Raw genomic sequence first — 22,952 nt, 5'->3', positions numbered from 1 at the left:
TTTTATCTCTCATGTTGTGTGAGCAACGAGAAAACTGCATTGATGTCTAGGAGAGGGTCCAAAAGCATCATTTGAGATCGCACGACTGAGTATTGGTCATTTAAACCTCTAAGGAGTCTTATGACTTGGTCCTCAACTCTATGCTGTCGGATCGTGCCTAAGCTGCACAAACATTATTTTCCACAATCACAAGCAAAATCATTCTGAAATTCTCAATATCTTCCCAAAGTGATTTCAACTTTGTGAAATAGGTCGTGACATCCACGTCCTATTGCATGATTCCATAAAGTTCCTTATGTAATTCAGCCACTCTAAATTTGTCACCATGATAGAACTAGTATTAATCACCTAAGATTTTCACTTTCACACAGATAGCGTCAGAAGCACCATTAAAAAACATCATCGCTTGAAATTTAGTAATGTGGATGTGTGGATCTCTGAGTCCTTCGTATGGTTTGAGAATGATAGATGACGTAATGTTCTTTGGCATATGAAACTGCATAATGTCCATTGAAAAATGATTAGATATTATCTTCTTTTCTTTTGGAGGAGTTGTGGCTTCTGGGCAAACTTCCAACACAGGTTCATCATTTCGGTTTGTATTATTGGGATCCCCTTTGTCTTTCTTTTCATTTCGGTGCTAGTTTAATAGGTCGGTGATTTTTTGGAGCTCCGCCTGGAGTTCCGCATTTTGTGCCAGCAACTTGGATTGCGTCATTTATGGGACTGCGTTATTAACCATTATTAAAGTCCCCGCGAATATAGTTTTTAATAAATGATTATTATGGTGGGTTAGTACTTGGTCCCACGGTGAGCGGTAAATGTTCTGTTCGTGATGGTCATGCCAAGATATAGCGATTCCTTGGAGCAGCGAGTTGCCTTCGTTCAACGAGCTATAGGTTGGCTTGTGTTGAACACCTCAAGTGGGAATACCTGCAAAAGATACTCCAATATTTAAGTCAGAATGAAATCTTAATAATAAAGAGAACTAGTGAAATAAGTGATTTTTAGGATAACAAAGATGGAGTGATGTTGATAAACCTTTTTATCCGTTGGTAAATTAATAGCTGAGATTGAATGTTAATATATATGGGAATACACAACCGCTTGAAGTGATTTAGTGAGTGTGCTTTTTAGTGTTTTCGTAACCGAATTTTTTGCATTATTGGCCAAAGTATGATGGACGTATCAGTAAGTATTGTGCATGTTCGTTTTTATTTCTGCCCTTAGCGTGTGTTTGTTTAAGGGGAAAATGAGAGAAAAGAAATGAGAGGAAAAGAAATTGGAAGGAAAATAACTATTTTTTTTGTTTAGTTGAATGAAAAAGTCATAAAGAAATAATGAATAATGTAAAAAAATAACATAAACTTAGATTAGCCGGAAATTATTATTCTTATGGAAAAGGTGTTGGTGTATTGGGAGAATATTGGGGGATGGGAGGATTTACCGGGTGGTGGAAATGGTGGTCAACACGCAGGGGCGTGGTGACCCAGCCACGATTCAACGTGTCTCACCACGCAGGGGCGAGATGACGGGGCCGGAATGCATCGTGGCACACCACGCGGGGGCGAGCTGACGTGGCCGACATGCAGTGACTGGCACCACGCAGGGGCATGGTGGAGCTGGCGTGGCAGAGTCCCGATGCACCACGGGGGGGCGTGCTGAAGCTGCTGGCATGCAGGGGACATGTCTCACCCCGGTAAACAGCATGCAGGGCTTGAAGCTCTATATAAACGAAGCTAGCGTTACAAATATATAGATAGAGAGTGTTAGTGTTAGTGAGAGTGGGAAGGAGAGCTTACTGTTGCTCCATATAAACAGGTGAGAAGTGTTCTTCCAAGGAGGGCTGTTTTGTTGCTCACCGTTCACCGCCGGTGGAAAAAAAAGGAAGGAAAAAAATATTATTTTATTTTTATTTTAAAGAATGGTTCGTGATTATAAAGCTCCAGAGGAACATATTATAAATTATTTGGATCATCCAATCTATGTAAGTTGCTAAATTATAAGCTCGGAAGGGTTGTGTATTTTTATTTCTATTTTTTATGTTATTTAGTTTGTTTTTGTTAATTTTAAATTATTCTGCTGTTATAAAAATATTAAAAAATTTAATTTGCTGTTATTTAATTTAATTTTAAATATAAACTTTTTTTGTGTATAATTAATTAATTGTTATACAATAGTTTTTTATAATACGACAAAGTAAAAATTTTTTAAAAAAATATATTTTTTTACGATAAAAATATAAAAATAATACTATAGTAAAATAAATAAATAATATAAATGTTGACCAAATTCAAAAGTTTAATACATTGTTAAAGTAATAAATAAATAAATATCAGAAAAAAAAATATATAGCTTGTTTGTTATTATTGAAATAAATAAATATGTAAATATTATTATTAATATTTGTTTATTATTAATACGTGCATATTTATAGGTAATATAACAAATATAATTTTATTGATGCAGCCCAACAGAAATTTGTTGGTGCGTAAATTGGATCCGCCACAGAGTTGGAACCCGAGGGTTGAAAACTACTTACGTGCCACCGGATTCCACCACGTATCTAGGATTGGGATGATAAGAGGATCTCACCCGTTGTTAGCTGCTCTGGTTGAAAGGTGGAGGCCGGAGACTCACACTTTTGTGTTGCCGGTGGGTGAGGTTACGGTGACATTGGAGGATGTCGCACATATATTTGGCTTACCAATTGATGGAGAGCCTGTGAGTGGATGGACTGACAGTAGTAGTGATTTCGTTCAGAGTCACAGCATGGCAATATTCGGTCGTCAACCGGTGCTCAGTCGTAATTCAAAATCCTATATAAAGCTCGGTTGGGTTCGAAGTGTCAGAGATGAGGAGCCGTTGGACACTGAAGAGTCTATAAGGAGATACGTGAGATGTCAGATTTTCTGTCTGTTAGAGTCGACCCTATTCACAGATAAGTCGACCGCATATGCCCATGCGAAGTATCTACCATTGCTTCGCGATTTCGAGCGGATCCATACTTATAGTTGGGGTTCAGCATGTCTCGCTCATCTTTACCGAGCACTATGCCGTGCATCACGATATGATACGAAGGAGATGGATGGTCCTCTTAACCTGTTGTTTGTTTGGGCATGGGAGCGAATGCCATGTATTTCGCCCGTACCGAGGCATATCCTTCCACCTGCTGAGATACCAGTTGCCATGAGGTAAATATTTATGGTTCTTGTCGGAGAATATATTCATTATGCATGTTTCAGTTACGGTTACTGACATAAATTTTTTCATTGTATCATGTTTCAGGTGGAGTCATGCGGAGCGGAGTACAGCGTGGTTGGAGAAGACTGTTGTGACATTTAGGCATGATATAGACTACATGCAGGAGGTAAATATTTATGGTTTTAATGAATCCTAGATCCAAAGATTAATGTTAGGGTTCTGACATTCGAATTATCTGTGGCAGTTTGAGTGGCGGCCGTACCAAGGAATGATCATTCCCGTCGAGTTACATAGACATCTTGATGTGTGTGATATCGTTGCTCCGTTGTTGTCGTTTGAGTGTATCGAGTGGCACCCTGCGGATCGAGTGATGCGTCAGTTTGGGTTCGCACAGCCCCCACCGCGAGTACCTAGGGACATTCCACTAGAGCAGCATTGCATGGCTCTTCGCGGAGTGCAGCTTTATGACTGGACAGTTTTGCTTGGGGATTGGATAGCGGAGTGGGGCAATAGGCGAAACACTCGAATGCGGGATCTACACCCCCTTCCGACATGGGACTTCATACCGACCCCGGAGTATCGGGATTGGTACGTGCGCTCATTCGGACATATGCTGAGATTGTCGGCGTATGTTCCTCATGCACCTGCACCTCAGCCACCTAAGCCACCTGCACCTCAGCCACCTGAGCCACCTGAGCCACCTCAGCCATCTCAGCATGCAGTGTTTGAGCCGGTTCCTTATTATGTACCACAGCCACCTCAGCCACAGGACCAGAGTGCGTCCAGCCACCACTCTCATCACTCTCAGCACAGCCACCATTCGCAGCACTCTCAGCCGGTACTGACGATTCCAGTCGGTCATGATTGGTTCGACTTTTCCATCGGCGGTCACGGAGATCAACAACTACAGAATTGGGGCAATGCTAGTTTGGGTGGTTGGTCAGATTTTAGTGCTCTGCATTCACCGTCGGAAGCAGCTGATCCACGTGGGGCATCAGTTGGTATGAGACATGGTTTGCAGCATCCTGCTTCCGACCACACGTCGGAAGGTGCATCGTGTGATAGTGGATTCCTTCGGCGGACATACACACTTGTTGACGAGTACAACCCCGGCGCATCCGCTCCAGCAGAGGCAGGTGGATCGGCACATCCAGCAGAGGCGGGTGGGTCAGCAGATCCAGCTGAGGCGGGTGGGTCGGCACCTCGGGTAGAGACAGGTATGGGTGACTCAGTTGCAGGTCACCCATATGACCTTCGGACGGGCGACATCCACCTGATAGGTATACTCCGTCAAAGCCAGGTCTGAGCATGATGGATAAGGCATTGAACTGGATGGGTCGTAAGAAGTGAGCATCGGGTTGGGTTTTTAAGATTTGATAGTATGTTTCAATGTATTTTAATGTTCTGTATGTTGGTCGATGTTATTTGTAGTTAGAATATGTATGTTTGCTTCAGTAAGGCAGTAAATGTTAATATTATCATGTTCTGAACCATTTCATAGTATGTTTCAATGTATTTTAATGTTCTGTATGTTGGTCGATGTTATCTGTAGTTAAAATATGTATGTTTGTTTCAGTAAGGCAGTAAATGTTAACATTATCATGTTCTGAACCATTTGATACTATGTTTCAATGTATTTTAATGTTCTGTGTGTTTATCATGTTCTGAACCATCAACGGATAATCTCAAATTTAAAAATACAAACACGACTTAGACAAGAAAGAAAATTTATTATAAAAATGCAAATTCAAAAATACAAATACAATGAAAATAAAAGTCATTCCCCCCCACCACTCGATCCGGCACGCTGAGGACATCGACTCCGACTATGTCCCTGAGCACCACAGAGACGGCAGATTCGAGGACCACGCATGTCGCGTGAGTCCATTTCGTTCAAGTATCTGGTCAATTTTGGTCGACCTTTTGTCGTTCGTCTCAAGGCGGGATTAGCGACCAATGTGGGTCCCTCATACGCAGGCCATGTCTCGGCATCACCTAACGGTGAGAACTCAAATTTATATACCTTACGAACCTCTGTCATCTTGTACACGTCATGCACATACACGTGCCAATCGATTCGCTGGTTAGCACAGCAAGCAATAACATGACGACATGGTATTCGTTCTACCTGAAAGTGCCCACAGTCACACGTACGTCGTGCAAGATCAATGACTAACACCTTTCCGCTAGTCATTTTGCGCACCTCAAATACTTCATTCCGTCTGTCAAAACGGTGCACAACTATATTCCCAGCCTGTTGCATACTTGCCTCTATCCGCCGCTGTGCGAATACGGAATAAGTATATCCCGCACGTTTGCGTTCGTAAGACTCAGCACTCTTCCGCACAAAAAGTTCATTTAACCGATAATATGTTGCTCGAACTAGTGCCAACACAGGTAGATTACGGGCACCCTTCAACACTGAGTTAATGCACTCGACAAGGTTCGTCGTCATATGGCCCCAACGATGTCCCTCGTCGAATGCCAATACCCAATGTCTAAGCCCAATGGCATCGCACCACCTGGCATATGCCTCACCTCGCTCTTCCAACCTCTTATAGTTGATGTTATACTCCTCCACCGTTCTTGAATACCCAATATTGACCACAAGCTTCTGCAAGTGAGGGACTTTGAATGCGCGTAGGAAGTTGCTGCCGATGTGCCTTATACAAAACATCCACCATGCTCTTGGAGGTTGCCAGTCACTTCCGGAACGATTTACCGCTGCCCGAATTGACTCATGCCGGTCCGAGATCATACCCACACCATCTTTTCTGACAACATGCATTCGCAGATTCCTTAGAAAGAAGTGCCACGCATCAGCTGTCTCCCCTTCCACTAAAGCAAAAGCAATAGGCACAATGTTCTGGTTCCCATCCTGTGCAACAGCGACCAGAAGTGTACCTTTGTACTTTCCATATAGGTGTGTTCCGTCAACCTGTACTAGGGGTTTGCAATGCCTGAATGCCCTAACGCATTGATTGAAACTCCAAAATACGCGATGAAGTATTTTTACCCCTTGAGCCTCTTCATTCCCATTGTAGAGTGGGCGTGTTTCTATCTGGACAACTGACCCTGGAATCTTCTGAACCATAACCGAGAGCCACCACGGCAAGGCTTGGTAACTCTCCTCCCAATCACCGAAAACTTTCGCTATGGACTTCTGTTTTGCCAACCAAGCCTTTCGGTAACTGATGGTATAGTTGAACCTTGACTGGACTTCGGCTATTATAGTTTTCACCTTTATGGACGGGTCAGTCTCGACCAATGGCCTTATAGCCTCAGCAACTGTGTCCGAGTCCAACTTGGAATGATCCTGTGAAATCACTCCAGTTGTGCACGTGTGCCTACCGTTGTATCTGCGTATCTCCCAACAACCTTTTTTCCGTATCAAGCTGGCTCGGATAAGCCAGTCGCACCCACGCCCGTACATCTTGCATTTTGCATAGAACGTTTGTGGCTCAGACTCATACACTTCGTAGTCAACTCCTCTAGCGATAGTGTAACTTCTAATTGCTGCCACGACCGACTTTCTAGAACTGTATTCCACTCCAATCCGGAACTCTCCGTCCTCGGGATCAGCAACGCCTACAGAAAGTGCCCATCATCGTTTACTAATCAATCCAAAGTATATATTAAAGATAACATATTATTCGGTCATCACGTACCTATGTTTGAATATTCCAGAAACTCCGGTGCATGCATGGCGTCGAGATCCAACTCACGCATAAAAGGTGGCACGTTCATCGGTTGACTGATCGATGGGTGAACCACTACATTATCAGCTGCTTTCTCAACTCCCACATCACCATCCTCGTCTTCGTCGCCGGCTTCATAAGTAGCTTCGAAGTCCTCTTCGCTGTCACTATTCATTCCCTCGTACACTGCTGCTCTATCATCCTCCACCTCTAATTCATTTTGAATCCCTTCTGCTTCTACGGTTTCAAACTCAACATACAGCTCAATATGTGGCTGTCGCATCTGCGTCTGCCGGTGAATTTGAAACATATTATGCATAGTCACTTCGTCAGTAATTGGCATGGTATCAAACTGTATTAGACCACCAAAAACTACAACCGGATTCCGGTACAGAATTTTGCTCACTCTCATTAACGTTCCGTTCTCCATGCTTTGACAGAGACCATTCTGAAGTTCCATAAACGTCATGGTGCATGGAACCACAAACGAAAACGGATTCTGGCACACAAACCTCACTCCCTCATGAGTATTACGTATTATCTCACCGTCGCGATACACTACCAAGTTTGTAGTACCCTCCATTACACCAAAAACACACTCAAAGAACACTCACACACTTCCTCAGAATGAAAATGAAGCTGTGCACTGCCTTATATAGAGGGTAGCATTCACTACGCCCCCACGTTTTGATTACCTCAGGCGAATCACGTACTGCCACGTGTCATCACGCCCCCACGTGCCACGTCATCACGCCCCCACGTGATGCTCCCCAACACGCCCCCACGTGGTGCTTGCGTGGCCAAATCCTGGTCCGCCACATCATCATCACGCCCCCACGTGATGCCAGCGTGGCTAGTTCTTGCTCCGCCACATCATCATCACGCCCCCACGTCATGAGTTAGCACGCCTCCACGTTTTGCCACTGTGTCTCACTCATCCTGCGCCACGTCATCTCACCTGACACTCCACGCAGCCACCACGCCCCTGCGTGTTAAACATAAAACCACCATCGGGTAAAACACACTATTCCTCCATTACTAAGCAAAACACCAATCTAATTCCCATATAGAAATTATTGAGCCTAGATTAGCATCTAGACAATATTTAAAACAATTAAAACTAGAAAACAACAAGTCACAAAAAAAAAACTAGAAAACAACAGCAAAAGAAAACTAACGACAACCCAAATACAAGAAAGAACAAGAACAGAAAAAAATCACTTCACTCGTCTGTAGCTCCAACAGGTGATGCTGGAGCTCGAATCTTCGAATACGCGAAGAGAGGCAGCTCAAATGAGGGTTGAACAGTGGCGGAAGCACAGTGATACCACAGCAAAAGCTCAACAAAAGCAGAGGCGTAAGCACGGCGCAAAAATAGCAAGCTAGAGCAGAAATAAGGGCTAGAGGACTGAAGCTCGAACAAGCAATGGAGAGGGAGCACAATGACGGAAGCACCACGATACAGAGGCGGCGGAAGCATAGAACAGATGCAAAATCTCAAAACAGACGGGAAATCATGGCGAACAGACGCGCTGCGACGACGATGGCACAATGCAGTCGGCGGCGGTGTAGATCACGACGGCGGCGGTGGCTGGACGTTGAGGAACGACAACGAGATGGAGTCTCCTTCTCTGCTGGAAGCCTGTGTTCTGGGACTGGAGAGGCTAGGGAGAGAGAGTTGAGGGAAAATCTAAATTAGGGTTTGGTGTTTTCTTTTAAAAATTTGCAAAACAACGTCGTTGAAGTAGTTTTTAAAAAACCGGCCAAACCTCAATTTGGTCAGACCGACCGATTTTTGGCCAATTTAATAGTTTGATGTCAGTTTTCAGAGGAGGCGGTTTTCCTTGTTGCCTGAGCCGTTGCAGCCACTAGTTCTTGGTCAACTAGTCCAACCAACCGATTCGAATCGGCTTTCAAAACTATGCATAGAAGTTAGAACACGCATTTTCTAAGTGGTTCAGAAACTGCTTAAGTCAAAGCTTTGGAACTATATATGTTGGTTCTAGTTATTCAGTTACTAACCTTATCAATCAATGGTATGCTATGGTAAATGCCCTATTAAGAGTAATTCTTTAAGGCATCGATTAAAGCTTGTTGCTTTCAAGGGACTAATCCTACTATTACTTCAGAGGAAGCATTGGTTCAGTGTGGTCTCGTGATCTGGAGAGATTAGGATCAGAACTTGGAATAACAAACAGACCATGCTATACAGATCCCTAAAAAATGCATCCAAATTGTTGTGCTTAATAAAAAATCATTTGTATACTGCTAAAGATTAGTGACTGATCCATGTGCATATTTCAGATATGCAAGTTTGAAATGCTAAAGATAACAGATTGCAATATCTCAAAATATTCAAATTGAAAACAGATCCATATTGCTTTTAAAGCTATTCACAGAAAACTGCACATTGTAAATTTGCACACACAATTGTATATACGTATAGACATATACAAATCCAGTAAAAACCTATAACGGATTCAGGTATTCTCGATCAATTGCATATACAGATCCTAACCTTAAAAATTAGGATCAAGAATTGTGTAAAAAGAAAAGAAACGTTGTTCCGGCTTTCCGCTACTTCTTGAAAATGCGTCATTCAGATACAGCTTCAGATAGCGCTTAGCACCTGCGACATCGTTACACTATGGTGTTATCAAGCAATCTACGGATTCCATGAACGACGACGAAATCGCTACGATGCATGTCCGGAACGACGACCAAAACGCCATTGACATACCGCACCATCCATGAAACCGTCACTCTGATTGAATAATCGTTGGAGAATAACGTCGGCAGTAGAGTGTTGTCCGGGAGACTAATCAGGTCGCGCCACGTAAGCAGCCTCGGCACGACGTGCTTGCGGAAGATCGCGGAGTAATAGCTGATGTTCCTCTTGACGGCTTCAGGAAACGCCACGTCTAACGGCGCAAAGATCGTGAAATTGGTGCCGTTACGGTACTCTTTAGACAGCTGAGCATCAAGAAACGTGGCCATACAGGAGCAGCCATAATCTTTTAAGACGCGAGCTACGGCGGCAAACGGATCAGCGTTATTGCGGACGGGTTCGAGGAGGGATATTTCTGGAACTGGGGATATGTTGAAGAAGCTATTGTCGATGGCAAAGTAGGGTAAGGATGTGGTGGGGAAGAGGGAGGTTTCGGACACATAGTAGTTTCTTTCGATAAATCCATTTACATCGAGAGGGGGGGTTCTGTTGAGGGTGGGAAAGATGAAGTTTGGTGGGAGAGACGAGATGTTTTCGATTGGGAGCCTTTGGAGGAGGATGAGGCATCGGAGGACGTTGATGTCGGTGGCGGTGGTTGCGGCAGTGGGGAGGAGGAGGAGGGTGAAATAGGTGATGAGGTAAAGAAGGTTGCATGCGGTGGAATGTTGTTTCTCTTCCATGTTTTCGAATTTAAGATGGTTAATGAGTTTGGAGATTGAGAAAGAAATTGGAAATTGGAAGGTTTGTTTTTTACTGCTTCTTTGATTTTCTTGCAAAGAGAATTGAGGTGAGGCTTTGGTGCGAATGTGCGATGGTAGATGAGTGAAGTGGAATGGAAATTTTAGCGGGATAATAGAAAATAGAAAATAGGTGGGAGAGGGAATGAAGCGTACGCCGCACTCTTTTCTTGAATTTTTGTCATTTATTTTCATTTTTATTTTTATTGTGTTTAATTTCAAACCCTCTGAATGGCGCCAACTCAAATTTCCGACCAAAATTCCAATTCAAAATTCACGCTGCCCAAAGACAACATTACCCCTTTATTCATCATACACACAAACGGCGTAACTCTCTACACACACTACCCCCAACGGTAATTTTGCAACGGGACGGAAAACTCAACACATGATTTCCCCTAATTGCCCCACGAATTCGTCTTCTCCCGCAAGCTTCCCAAGCACACCACTCCAAAAATTTTAAAATCCCCGCTCCTATTTTCATCCAATTCAAAATCTTGCTTCCAAAAAATGGAAAAAATATCCCAAACCCTTCATCGCCCACTATTTATTTAAACCCCCTCATCCACCATATTCCGTCACCATTCACCAACACACCATAAATAGAACTATATTCTCTTCATCCCTATCTCCATTTCCAATCATGCCTGCAATTCCAGAAGAGCCACTCCTTGCTCCAAACCCTGACAGATTCTGCATGTTCCCAATCCAATACCCTGAGATATGGGAAATGTACAAGAAAGCGGAGGCATCGTTCTGGACAGCGGAGGAAGTTGACCTTTCCGGCGACCTCCGCCACTGGGAATCTCTCACCGACGGCGAGCGCCACTTTATCACTCACGTCCTTGCCTTCTTCGCCGCATCCGACGGCATCGTCCTGGAGAATCTCGCCGGAAGGTTCATGAAGGAGGTTCAGGTCGCCGAGGCACGCGCCTTCTACGGCTTCCAGATCGCAATCGAGAACATCCACTCAGAGATGTACAGCCTCCTTCTCGAAACTTACATCAAAGACTCATCAGAGAAGAATCGTCTCTTCCACGCAATTGAGACCGTTCCTTGCGTAAAGAAGAAAGCCGAGTGGGCCCTACGATGGATCGATGGCTCAGAATCGTTCGCGGAACGCATCGTCGCGTTCGCCTGCGTCGAAGGGATCTTCTTCTCCGGGAGCTTCTGCTCGATATTTTGGCTGAAAAAGCGCGGGTTAATGCCAGGTTTAACCTTCTCGAACGAGTTGATCTCGCGAGATGAAGGCCTCCACTGCGATTTCGCGTGCTTGCTGTACTCTCTTCTGAGGAAGAAGCTCCCTGAGGAGCGTGTGAAGGGGATCGTGAAGGACGCCGTGGATATAGAGAGGGAGTTTGTGTGCGACGCGCTTCCTTGCGCGTTGGTAGGAATGAACGGAGACCTGATGAGTCAGTATATTGAGTTCGTTGCAGATCGGTTGCTGGTGGCGCTTGGGTGCAAGAAGGTGTACAATGTTCAGAACCCTTTTGATTGGATGGAGCTTATTTCGCTTCAGGGGAAGACCAACTTCTTTGAAAAGCGTGTTGGGGAGTACCAGAAGGCTTCGGTTATGTCAAGCTTGAACGGTCACGGTGGTGTCCACGTGTTCAAGATGGATGAGGACTTTTAAATAACACCTGGATCACTTTATATATGCTCTAATTTTCCTTTACTCTGTTATTTAATATGTCTGATATATTGTATTCCCGTTCCCGGTTTTAGATTAGGTTTATGTGCTTTAACTCCTTTAGCCATAGGTTCCTTTTTTTTTTTAAATTGTTTTGTCTGTAATATTATGGCTGGCGAAATGATAAAGTATAAATTTAGTTTACCGCATTTTATTCGTATTCTAATAATATAATTATTTTTTAGCTTAATTTCTCGAAAAATATTATCACTGTTGATTATTGGAAAGACTATGATTCTTTTTTCTCCTTAATGGGATTTCGTTCAGTTTTTGAAATGAAGTCTCTTTTATTTGAATGTTGATGTTCGAGGCAAATTAATGAAATGCGACTGTTATTATTTAGAGACAGTACGATATAATGAAATACAAGGGAATAAATAAATAAATAAATAAATAGTGCTAATGTTTTCGGGTGTAAACATTGTGGCCCCCATTCCTATTTCTTAGCAAGAGAGGTGTCTGTGGTTGTGAGCGTCTTCAATGGCCGCTGAGCTACAGAGCACTGAGATGATGTCCAGAGAACAGCTCTTGCAAGTTTTTGATCGATTCAATTTCCTTACTTCTCAACCTGGTATTTACTTCTGTTCTTATCTTTCAGGTTTTGTTGTTTCAAGTTCATTAATTGGATTCCGTAGCGCCTTGAATTTTGATTTCTTTGCAATTTGGTCTTGTTTGTGCTTTGCAGACGTGAAGAAAAGAATTGCAGATGCCGTACATAATGATAAGCAGGTGAATTTCTTCGGCTTCATTTTGGGAGAAATGATAGACAAATTTATGGTCTTTTGCTTGGTTTAAATTGGGCAATCTGATTCTTTTGCTATATTTGGAGTTATATTGATAATGGGTTCTGAAGAAGAAAATTTATGGACAGAATTGAACTTCCCTTTTTATCTTTTAAGCATCTTAACAAGGCTTATTGGTTGATTTTCTTGTAGCTGAAATTGTAAAGAGTACAACTAAACAAAATAACTATATAATCTGTCTGTGCTTGTGCTGATTTTCTATTTTGAGGACTCATGTTTGTATGATTGTGTCAAATAAACCACAAGTACTAGTATGTTTGTTTGTTTTTAGCTGGCATTTTGTGAATTGTGGGATTCTTAAATTTCTTTTACTATGATTGATTATCAGGAAGCTGTTGCTATGACTACCGCAATACAGGAAGAGATATTTTTGGAGATGGGTATTGGTAGGTTTTTTGATGTATTCTGAATTTCTGATAGAGTATGTTTGTTACTGAATATTGGTGCCTTATTTTTCATGTTAATCAGTGACATCATTATATAATAATTTAAGTAAATTCAGCTTAGTGCAAACTGCAGCAACACCAGCTATCCTACATATCTTTGCCGCTAATACTAGATGCTTGTCTGCCTAACAAATCATCCCGTATTCATCTGTTTCTTTTTTTTGTTATTATTTATTAAAATTATTTGCAAAAAAGCCACCCTACATGTCTTTTCCTCTGATATGTAAGAATGTGGAGAAACCTAGATATTTCTTTTATTTTCTTAGCCAAACTTGATGGTAATTTATGCTGAAATTGTGTTGTCAAAAAGAAATGTTCATACATGGGACTCAATCAAGCAACAGCAATTTGTGTATTTTACAAGTATTAATCAGAATTGTTGTATTTGCTAAGAAACCACAGATATAATCTAGAAATATTAGTGTTGAGTATTGATAACACTCACTAGGAACCAGCCATGGAAGAATGATATTAGTGTTGAGTATTTAAGGCCCATTTCGAATCTAGTACCTAACATGATATTATTTTTATGACAGATCCAAGCTTTGGTATTGCATGCCTTGGACAAATTACTACTGTGTATGAGAATGATCGGGATTTGGTAATTCAATTTTATAAGTTCCTTGCAAAGTAAGTACCCTTTCTCCTTCTACATGTAGAGCTGTTTCTTTGATTATTAGAACAAATTATGTACAAACTACAGAGTTCTATGTTACCATGGACATTTGCGTAAACTTCACCTAATTTTTTCTTGAGAATCCTTTGATGTTTATAACATCCATTTTCCCCCCATATTATAAAAGATGATGTTTATGGTATATTTTTCTGTGGGAGTCAGGACTGCATATGTGGACACCTGCTTAAATAATGTGTGTGGTTCATAGATAGAGCATGGCCATTCCATGTCTCTTTCTTGTCTAGCTCTGAGTTGTAATAACTTCGGAAAAATTGGAAAACATTTATGCTACATTACCAGCGATTTATTAAGTGGGGAGTTTTTGACAGTGTGAAAACTGGATTCAGTTAGTCATGATTATCATCTGCTTGCTTTAGTAGTTTCAGTGTTTCTGTTCTCCTTTACAAGAGAGATTATCTGGTAGGCTTCACATATGTCACTCTTATGGCTGCCATAGATAGATCAGTAAGTAGTTAATTTTTGCAAAATGGCCTTTCACTTCGATATGAAAATGATATGGTAGAGAAGAGATGGCCTGTGATGAAGCAGAGCTTGGAGAAGAAGAATTTGCAGAAAAACTGAAAAATCAACAAAAGCTTCAGGAACTGGTAAAATATATTTAATTCCCACAATTTTAGAATCTGTTTACTGTGTACACTTCTAAAATACCAAAACAAATTCATACAGCAACTGGAGATGCTGAAGTACATGCGGAAATTTCACTTGGACGATCAATCGGCTATCCTTGAGAAGGTAAAACACTGATTCCAAAGTAGAGAATTTATGTTGAATCATGCTGGTGAATGGTGATAAGTGATTAGAAAAGTATATAAGTGGTTATCATTCGATACATCAACTCTGAATCTTATTACGGTAATTTTTATGATGTAAATTGTTTGCAGCACCTATATACCAGTTATATTGCATCATCTTGTCACACATAATGGTTTATTATGCTGACTTCTTGGGATGATCTAGAATAATACTTGAATGTCAAACCTGATTTGTAATATATATGCTCATATTTAATTTTATTGTATATGCGTTATCGGGTCACTTCTTCCAAATTACATGATTCATTTTATTGTGGTTCTTGGTGAACTGTCAGAGTATGATGTCTGTGTTGATATAAATATTATTTATGTAACATTAGACTATTTCAAGTTGGCTTGGCTTATTCACAAGATATCCCTCTGTAAAAAGGTTAAGTATGTTACTTAAAAGTAGCAGAAAATAAAACTCATATATGCATGTTCTTTTTCTGTTCTGCCAGTTACACCAGCAGATGGAAAATGGCGATTATGAGAGCGAGACGTCAATTTTGTCACCTGAGGTGATTGAAGAGTTTGTTCAGAGGAAGGTCTCCCCTGTGTTCAAGCCAAGGTAGATCCAGAAGACTTGCTGAGACATGTTTGATTCAAGTGTGGCTTTCACATGACACATGCCTTTTTGGTTTTGGTATTGTCCACAATGACACAATCCACAAGATGTATTATTTAGTCAATTTAGCTAACACTCGGATAAATTTTTGTACAATTTGAAGCACTTACTGCATTTCTTCTCTATCTACTATCTAGTATTTTATTGGGAACTTGGTTATTAACTTATTATTGTTTTTTTTTTTTACGCTAACTTTTTTCCCTACCTCGTAGTGAATCCCTAATAAAAAATTTTTAAATTAGTATTGTATGTGTTAGAAAATGGAAAGCAAACTAAAGAAAAGTAATGTGACTTATCAAGTATGTTTTGATGATACAATATATAAGGGTTTATGTAGATGTTTGTTAGAAGAATTAAAATAATAAAAGTATAATAACCTATAATAAATATATAAATATGCTAAATAAATATGATTGATGCTAAATAATTAAATTAGCTCTAATTATACTCTAACATCTCTCCTCAAATTCAAGTGGAGTTAAGGATACCATCTTGAGTTTGGACACTAGAGTTCGAAAATGAGTAGGATGGTGAACCTTTTTGAAGATATCAGCAGTCTAATTTAGAGTCGCAACAACTACGAGATGAACAACATCAATAAAGAGACGTTGGACAAAATGACAATTAATCTCAATGTGTTTGGTGTGTTCATGAAAAACATCATTATTGGCAATTTGAATAGCACGGCGATTGTCACAATAAACATCAATTAGGGATGATTGAATGGCACCCAAGTCTTCAAGAAGCTAACGAATTGAGACAACCTCAACAGTGGTGTCAGTGAGATCACGGTATTCAGCTTCGGTACTTGATCGAGCAGTAAACGTTTGCTTCTTGGCTTGCTAGGAAATAAGAGAGTCACCAAGAAATAAATAATAACCAATGGTAGAATGATGATCAGTGGGATGACCAGCCCAATCAGCATCTGAATACGCTTGAAGGGTTAAAGATGAATAGGAAGAAAAACGAAGACTATGAAACAAAGTACATTTGATGTAGCAAAGAATGCGAAGAACTACAGCATAGTGAGTAGTATGAGGAGCTGACAAGAACTAGCTAAGAACATGAACTGGATAGGCGATGTCTGGTCATGTGACAGTCAAGTAGATGAGACCTCCAACTAATTATCGATAAATAGTAGGATTATCTAAAATAGTGCCATCCATAGGACTAAACCGAACATTAGGCTCAAGAGTAGTAGACTCTGTGCGACTATTTTTTGTTCTGACTTGAGAAAAAGGATTAGAAGTATACTTAGCTTGAAAGAGATAGATGCTGTTATCTGACGATATGACTTTAAGGCCAGAAAATAATTGAGAGAACCAAGATCTTTCATCTCAAACGTGTAGTGAAAGGATGCTTTAAGAACAGAGATACCATCAATATCATCTCCAGTAATGATCATGTCATCAACATACAAAAGTAGAAGAACAACTCCACATTCACTTTTACGAATAAAGAGAGAATTCTTATGAGGGCTGCAAGTAAAACGGAGATTGCATATAGTGGTGCTAAACTTTTCAAACCATTCACGAGGAGCTTACTTAAGACCATAAAGTGCCTTACGAAGGAGACAGACTTTGTTATAAGAACAAGGATATCCCGGACGTGGTTTCATATACACCTTCCTTTTCAAATCCCCATTAAGAAATGCATTCTTCACATCCATCTGACTAAGAGACCATTTTATGACAGCAGCAATGGCAATGAGAGCGTGAACATATGTGAGACGAGCAACAGGAGCAAAGGTATCTTCATAATCAATACCATACTCTTGCATACATCCTTGAGCAACCAATCGTGCCTCATAATGGTTAATAGAATCATCAGAGCGAGTCTTGATCTTGTATACCCATCTACTACCCACATATTCATTATCAGAATGAGGGTCAACTAAGTTCCAAGTGTGTATTTTTTCAAGTGCCTGGATTTCTTCTTGCATTGTTTACTACTAATTTGGATTTGTGGAGACTTCTCGGAATGACTTAGGTTCATGGTGATGAAGAATAATAGAAAAACAATGATAATCAAGAATATGAGAAGGTAAATTTCTTATTCTAGAAGAATGATTGGAGGGAGGAGGCATAACAGCAGGAGCAGGATCATCGTCTAGTCTAGAATCATCAGGAGATGGAGAAGGCAGAAGAGTAGGAGAATCGAGAGGTTGACTTGAGATAGAAGCTGTAGAATCATCACTAGGAAAAAGATCAACATTGGAGTTAGTAAAAAATGATGACTGAGTAGAAGGAATAGACTCAAATGAGGAGAACCTAGAAAACATGTGATGCTCCCAGAATACAACATGACGAGATATACGAATACGTCTAGAGAGAAGATCCCAACAACGATAATTCTTGTGTTCAGTGCCATAACAAAGAAAACAACACATGCGAGCTCGAGGTTCAAATTTATTATGTTCATGAGGTTAAAGAAGAATAAAACAGACATAACAAAAAACTCAAAGAGAGTTGTAATATAGAGAAGTATGATAAAGATGCTCAAAGAAAGTAATGTTATCAAAGATAGAAGAAAGAAGTCTATTGATAACATGGACAACAGTAGAATAGCTTCACCCTAAGTACGCTCAGGATACGAAGAAGAAACAAGCATTGCACGATCAGAGTTAAGAATGTGACAGTGTTTGCGTTTAGCCCGTCCATTTTGTTGAGACGTACTAGGGCAAGAAAACTCAAATAAAGTACCTATTTAGCAAGAAAATTCAAAAGTTTAGAGTCAAGGTATTCCATAGCATTATCGCGTTGAAAAACTTTAATGACCTTGGAAAACTGAGTTTTAATCATAGTGACAAAGTCAATATAAATCTGAGGCAGCTCATGACGATTAGTCATCAAGTAAACACAAGTAAAACTTGAATAATCATTAATAAAAAATACAAAGTATCGAGCTCATCCTATAGAAGCGGTGGGAGCGGGTCCCTAAACATCAGAGTGGATAAGATCAAAAGGAGAGCAAGTAAGAGATGAATTATTATGAAAAGATAAAGCTAGTTGTTTTGCAGTTTGACAAGAAATGAAATAAAAATACTCATTATTAACTTGACTTAAAATACTCTTAGACACAAGAGGACGTAATTTTTCTAAGGAGCTGTGGGCAAGATGGTGATGACACAAATGAATGTTAGATGGAGAAAAAATAACACAAAGATTTGACGTCAAACAACCTTCCGACCTTACGTCCAGTCCCGAAGATTTGTCTCGTCTGATGATCCTGCACATGACAACCAGAAATAGAAAAATTGACATCAAAATCGAAACCAGCAAATTGACCAACAGAAATAAGATTAAAGTTTAATTTTTGAGTAATATAAGTATCAGAGAGATTAAGATTTGATTGTAAAATAAAATCCTTATATGTCGCATGCAAGAAGGAATCATTAGTAGTATTGACAGAAGGTACATTTATAGTGACAGACAAAGATGAAAAAAATGACGCAAAGGAGACATGTGATGAAAGCAATCGGAATCAAAATACCATTTATAATTACCTAGAGGAGTGAAAAGAGCAGCAGGAGTTTTACTAGTGTAAGATCCCAAAAAATTATAAAAGAATTTAATTGAATAATTAATCTTTAAATTGAAATGGTTAAAATGCGTCCGAACGGGGTCAAAAATCAAGACTTAGAAATTTAAAAATTTAACAATAATAATTGGATTCAGCGAATTTTTTTGAGTGGAAAAATATAATTTTTTTGCGAAAATACACGTAAAAATGCATACTGGTATTTTAGCCAGCTATACCAGCTTAAATTTACTTGGTACTGTGAGTGAGAAAATTAATTTATGAGTAAAAATGTTAAGAAGTTAGAATTTATAATTTAGAAAGTGAAAATAATTAGAATACGAATTAAAGCTCTAATCTTAAAGGTTTTAGCTTAAAGTTGAGCCAACGGGATAAACTGAGTGAATCGAGCCCAAGTGGACCTAAGTCCACACTATATAAGAACTCGTTTTAGCACAAAACAACTCATTTTTTTCCTTTTTGAGAGAGAGGTTCGGTCGTGAAGAGAGTGGAGAAATGAAACTCTAGCCACTATCAACTTCAAACCTCCATAACTTTTGCTTCGGTGCTCCAATTGACGAGTCATTTGTGGCCACATGTCGCGCTTTTCACCCTCTTTGATTCTATCTAGGTATTATAATGAGTATCTCGTTGTCCTCTGTCCAGTTTCATTTTTTTCTCTAAATTTGTGTTTTAGTTTGGGTTTTAAGAAAATCTTGTGATTTTAGATGTTTGGGGGTGATCTTATAGGAGCTATTGATGAGTTTCATCAACTAATTTTAGTGGATAAAGGTAAGAGACATTTTCTCCTTTGTTTATGAAGTTTTAAGAAACCCTAGAGTTTGAATATTGTGCATACTACGTGAAATGAGTGTAGATTGAGTACCTGAGGCATTGAACTGAGCATTGGTGGCGTTTGAGCTTGGCGAAGGTCAAGTTGGGACTTGGTCTTGGTGAATTTGAAGTTGAGAGTTTGGTCTTGGCATCACTAAAGGTACGGTTTAAGTTTTATTTAAGTACCGTGTAGTGTGATGAGAATTTCTAGGCTAGATGCCCCCTGGAATTACATTTGGATTGTATATTTAGTTGGTATTGATATGAATAGTTGATATGTTATAAAAATTAATGATTGGGTTGAGAATTGTGTGAATTTGCATATTTGGTATGTTGAGAAATTTAATGAATTGGATAATGATTATTTAATTGTGTCATATGTATTGAATTTGTGAATTTGGTTGGAGGCCCTGAATTTGGGCCGGAGGCAAAAAAAAAAAGGTAAGAAAGGTAAGTGGTGTTTGTATTGTGTGATGATTGATTGAGTTCGAATGGGAAATGTGGTTTTGGATATGTGGAACTTGAGTTAGAATGTATAGATGAAGTAGGTTTGGATTTGATTGAATGTGAATATGTGGATGAGTTGGTTTGTGTTTATTTTGTTGATTGAAAACAGTTGAAGCTTGTGAATCTTTGGAAAAATTGGTAAATTCTATTTTTTGGTAAAAACAGATTTTTGACAAACTTTGGCAGGCCGTAATTTGGCCCTCAGAGTTGGAAACCTTTCAAAATTCTATTTTTATAAAAATTCATTTATCGATATTTCCAACGGTTCAAAAATGGTTGAAAATGATTTTTGTACCAAAAGATATGAAGGTTTGAAAATTGGATTCAAAAAATGATTCTTTTACACTTAAGAGCTTTTTGCCTTTCTGCAACACTCGCGTACGTGGAAGGAGGCATGCGTACGCGGAAGTGTCGAAATTACAGACTCGCGTACGCAGACGTGGTATGCGATGCGAGAAAATGCTGCTGTTTTCACCACTCGCATACGCGAACAAGGCTCACGTACGCGACACCCTAATTTTCATCCCATACGTACGCGAGCCACTTGCATGCGTACGCACAACCCCTAGATTTTGGAAAAGTGTGTTTTTATGTCTTTTAACAATTTTTTTGGCCTTCTAAACCTTTATAAACTTTGATACGATTCTAGAGCTGGTGGAATTGAGGATGGAAGAGTTAGGGAAAGGCAAATGAATTAAGTTAGTAAAATTGAGAGAAATGGACAAGGTGTTAAGTGAGAATGATGATGATTATGAGATTGATAGTGAAAATGATGATGATTATGAGATTGATAATGAGAATGATAATGATTATGAGATTGATAATGAGAACGATGATGATTATGAGATTGACGATGAGAATGATAATGATTATGAGATTGTTATTTGAGCTTGATTCTAAATTTAATACACCTGCTTGGGTAGATACAGTGAAATTGATCCACTTGCTTTAAATTTGGTTGGAGTCTACTGGAGTAGATGCAGTAGTTAGCCCCAACTTGTTCCTAGTCGAGAATGATTTGAGGTTTGAGAAATTATCTAAGTTTCAAATTTTTTTGGGTAGATGCAGTGGGTTGGCTCCACTTGCTCCAGGTTGAGATATGAGATTCCGTTGACCTTGCGTCGTAAGTGAGGCGGGACACTTATACCTTTCTAGATGAGCTATATATATACATATATATATATATATATATATATATATATACATATATATATATATATGTATATATATATATATGTATATATATATATGTATATATATATATATGTATATATATATATATGTATATATATATATGTATGTATACATCGTTGTTCCATCTTGGTGTTTTTATATACGAAATGGAGAGAAGATTGAGGCCATTATTAAAAGAAAAAGTTCCAAGTGAAAGCACCAAGTAAGAAAGAACAACGATGATATATAAAAACACAAATAACTCCGATTGTACTCAAAATTGGAGGCATAATGGAATAAATCTGAAAACATTAACATGACTCAATGGATGATACTGTATGAAAAATTTATAGTACATATAATTAGATTCAAACTCAAAAACTCAACTTCTCGGAATTATGGAGTTATCACTCTATTATTAAGAGCTCACATCCATCATTCATTTGCATATTTGCTAGAGTAAGAGACAAATTATGGTGCCGCGATTTCTTCATGGACGATATTCCTTCATAAACCACTACATGGTGTAGCGGTTTATATACTTGTAGCAACTCAACGTAAACCGCGACAGGGTCTAGCGGTTTACGTCCAAAGCTAATCTGCATTAGGGTGTCGCGATTTACATATAAAATGAAAAGTTGCAATTGCGTCTGGTGTTTGAAAAAGTTGTAATCTGGTAAGCTTTTTTTCCAAATATTTTAATTACATAAATTGCCCCTTATATCCTATCTTTATCTTTATCTTATTCTCCTTTACTGCTTTATCTTTATATCGCTTTCTGAGTGCACTTTATCTTCTGTTTATCGATACGTGAGTGTTTCATTCTGCGATTTTATTTTACTCCTTTTCAGACTTCTCGTTTAATACTTCTTTTCAACATATATATGATTATGTATTATAATCCACCTTGAGAGTCTACCACCTTATTATCATTGACTTATGGCTCGAGTATAAGGATTTGAATATTAGGGTGTTACAACTAGAAAAGGAAAGAAGTTGCTTAAGAAAGAGACAGGAGACGGGTTGAGAGAAGCAGAATTAATAGATTTAGTAGCAGCAGCAACAGAAGCAAGCATATTCTTGGAGAAGTTGGGACGAGAATGATACTTAGTCTAATCAGGATGTGGGTAGGTGTGTAGGACAGGTAGTAATCAAATGTCCTAAGAGCTTGCAATAACGGCAAAATAATATTGGGCAATTGAAGTCAACATATCCTTTCTGCTTGTATTTTCAATAGAGGGGTTAGTCTGGGAGTAGGTGACCAGAACGATGACAGTTTTGACAAAATTTACCCTTCTTGTTTGTAGGCTGAAAAATATTCGATTTTTTTCATAATAGAGACAAAGACAAAAGATAGAAGAAAATACAAAATCGGGACAAAAATCAAGAAAGTGCAGGACAGAATTGAAAAGAGTTCACCAAAAAATCTTAAGGAGGGTCCCACGGTCTGCCACATCAGCAGACACGTCAGAAGCCACGTCAGCTAATGAAGGACAC

The 22,952-nt window shown here is 39.4% G+C and overlaps 4 protein-coding genes across 4 annotated transcripts; 2 read left to right on the top strand and 2 right to left on the bottom strand.

The window, feature by feature from the left end:
• Positions 1 to 4,981: 4,981 nt before the first annotated feature.
• Positions 4,982 to 7,485, bottom strand: LOC130934585 (uncharacterized). The gene is made up of 2 exons (XM_057864144.1): positions 6,873 to 7,485; positions 4,982 to 6,792 (listed from the first exon to the last, which is right to left on the bottom strand). Exons 1-2 carry the CDS (start codon positions 7,483 to 7,485, stop codon positions 4,982 to 4,984), a joined length of 2,424 nt encoding a protein of 807 aa, XP_057720127.1.
• A 2,057-nt stretch (positions 7,486 to 9,542) lies between these two features.
• Positions 9,543 to 10,310, bottom strand: LOC130934584 (putative fasciclin-like arabinogalactan protein 20). The gene has a single exon (XM_057864143.1). It carries the CDS (start codon positions 10,308 to 10,310, stop codon positions 9,543 to 9,545), a length of 768 nt encoding a protein of 255 aa, XP_057720126.1.
• A 550-nt stretch (positions 10,311 to 10,860) lies between these two features.
• Positions 10,861 to 12,097, top strand: LOC130935661 (ribonucleoside-diphosphate reductase small chain). Its single transcript, XM_057865510.1, has one exon. The coding sequence runs from the start codon at positions 11,011 to 11,013 to the stop codon at positions 11,998 to 12,000; it is 990 nt and encodes a 329-aa protein (XP_057721493.1). The 5' UTR covers positions 10,861 to 11,010; the 3' UTR covers positions 12,001 to 12,097.
• A 215-nt stretch (positions 12,098 to 12,312) lies between these two features.
• On the top strand, positions 12,313 to 15,585 carry LOC130935662 (uncharacterized). Its single transcript, XM_057865511.1, has 7 exons — positions 12,313 to 12,628; positions 12,743 to 12,786; positions 13,189 to 13,246; positions 13,843 to 13,936; positions 14,506 to 14,590; positions 14,670 to 14,735; positions 15,256 to 15,585. The coding sequence occupies exons 1-7, from the start codon at positions 12,538 to 12,540 to the stop codon at positions 15,367 to 15,369; spliced, it is 552 nt and encodes a 183-aa protein (XP_057721494.1). The 5' UTR covers positions 12,313 to 12,537; the 3' UTR covers positions 15,370 to 15,585.
• The last annotated feature ends 7,367 nt before the right edge of the window (positions 15,586 to 22,952 follow it).

The sequence above is a fragment of the Arachis stenosperma genome, chromosome 6, assembly GCF_014773155.1.
Source record: "Arachis stenosperma cultivar V10309 chromosome 6, arast.V10309.gnm1.PFL2, whole genome shotgun sequence".
NCBI lineage: Eukaryota > Viridiplantae > Streptophyta > Magnoliopsida > Fabales > Fabaceae > Arachis > Arachis stenosperma.
Note: the sequence above shows the minus strand (reverse complement) of the source record. Positions and strands in the feature narration are given on the sequence as shown.

What these genes read in the sequence shown, in the direction of transcription:
- LOC130934585 (XM_057864144.1), bottom strand. Translation starts at nt 7,485, where the DNA reads ATGGAGGGTACTACAAACTTGGTAGTGTATCGCGACGGTGAGATAATA. An exon ending in TCTGGAATATTCAAACATAG is followed by an intron (nt 6,793 to 6,872) that starts GTACGTGATGAC and finishes CACTTTCTGTAG; the next exon opens with GCGTTGCTGATCCCGAGGAC.
- LOC130934584 (XM_057864143.1), bottom strand. Translation starts at nt 10,310, where the DNA reads ATGGAAGAGAAACAACATTCCACCGCATGCAACCTTCTTTACCTCATC.
- LOC130935661 (XM_057865510.1), top strand. Translation starts at nt 11,011, where the DNA reads ATGCCTGCAATTCCAGAAGAGCCACTCCTTGCTCCAAACCCTGACAGA.
- LOC130935662 (XM_057865511.1), top strand. Translation starts at nt 12,538, where the DNA reads ATGGCCGCTGAGCTACAGAGCACTGAGATGATGTCCAGAGAACAGCTC. An exon ending in CCGTACATAATGATAAGCAG is followed by an intron (nt 12,787 to 13,188) that starts GTGAATTTCTTC and finishes ATTGATTATCAG; the next exon opens with GAAGCTGTTGCTATGACTAC. An exon ending in AATCGGCTATCCTTGAGAAG is followed by an intron (nt 14,736 to 15,255) that starts GTAAAACACTGA and finishes CTGTTCTGCCAG; the next exon opens with TTACACCAGCAGATGGAAAA.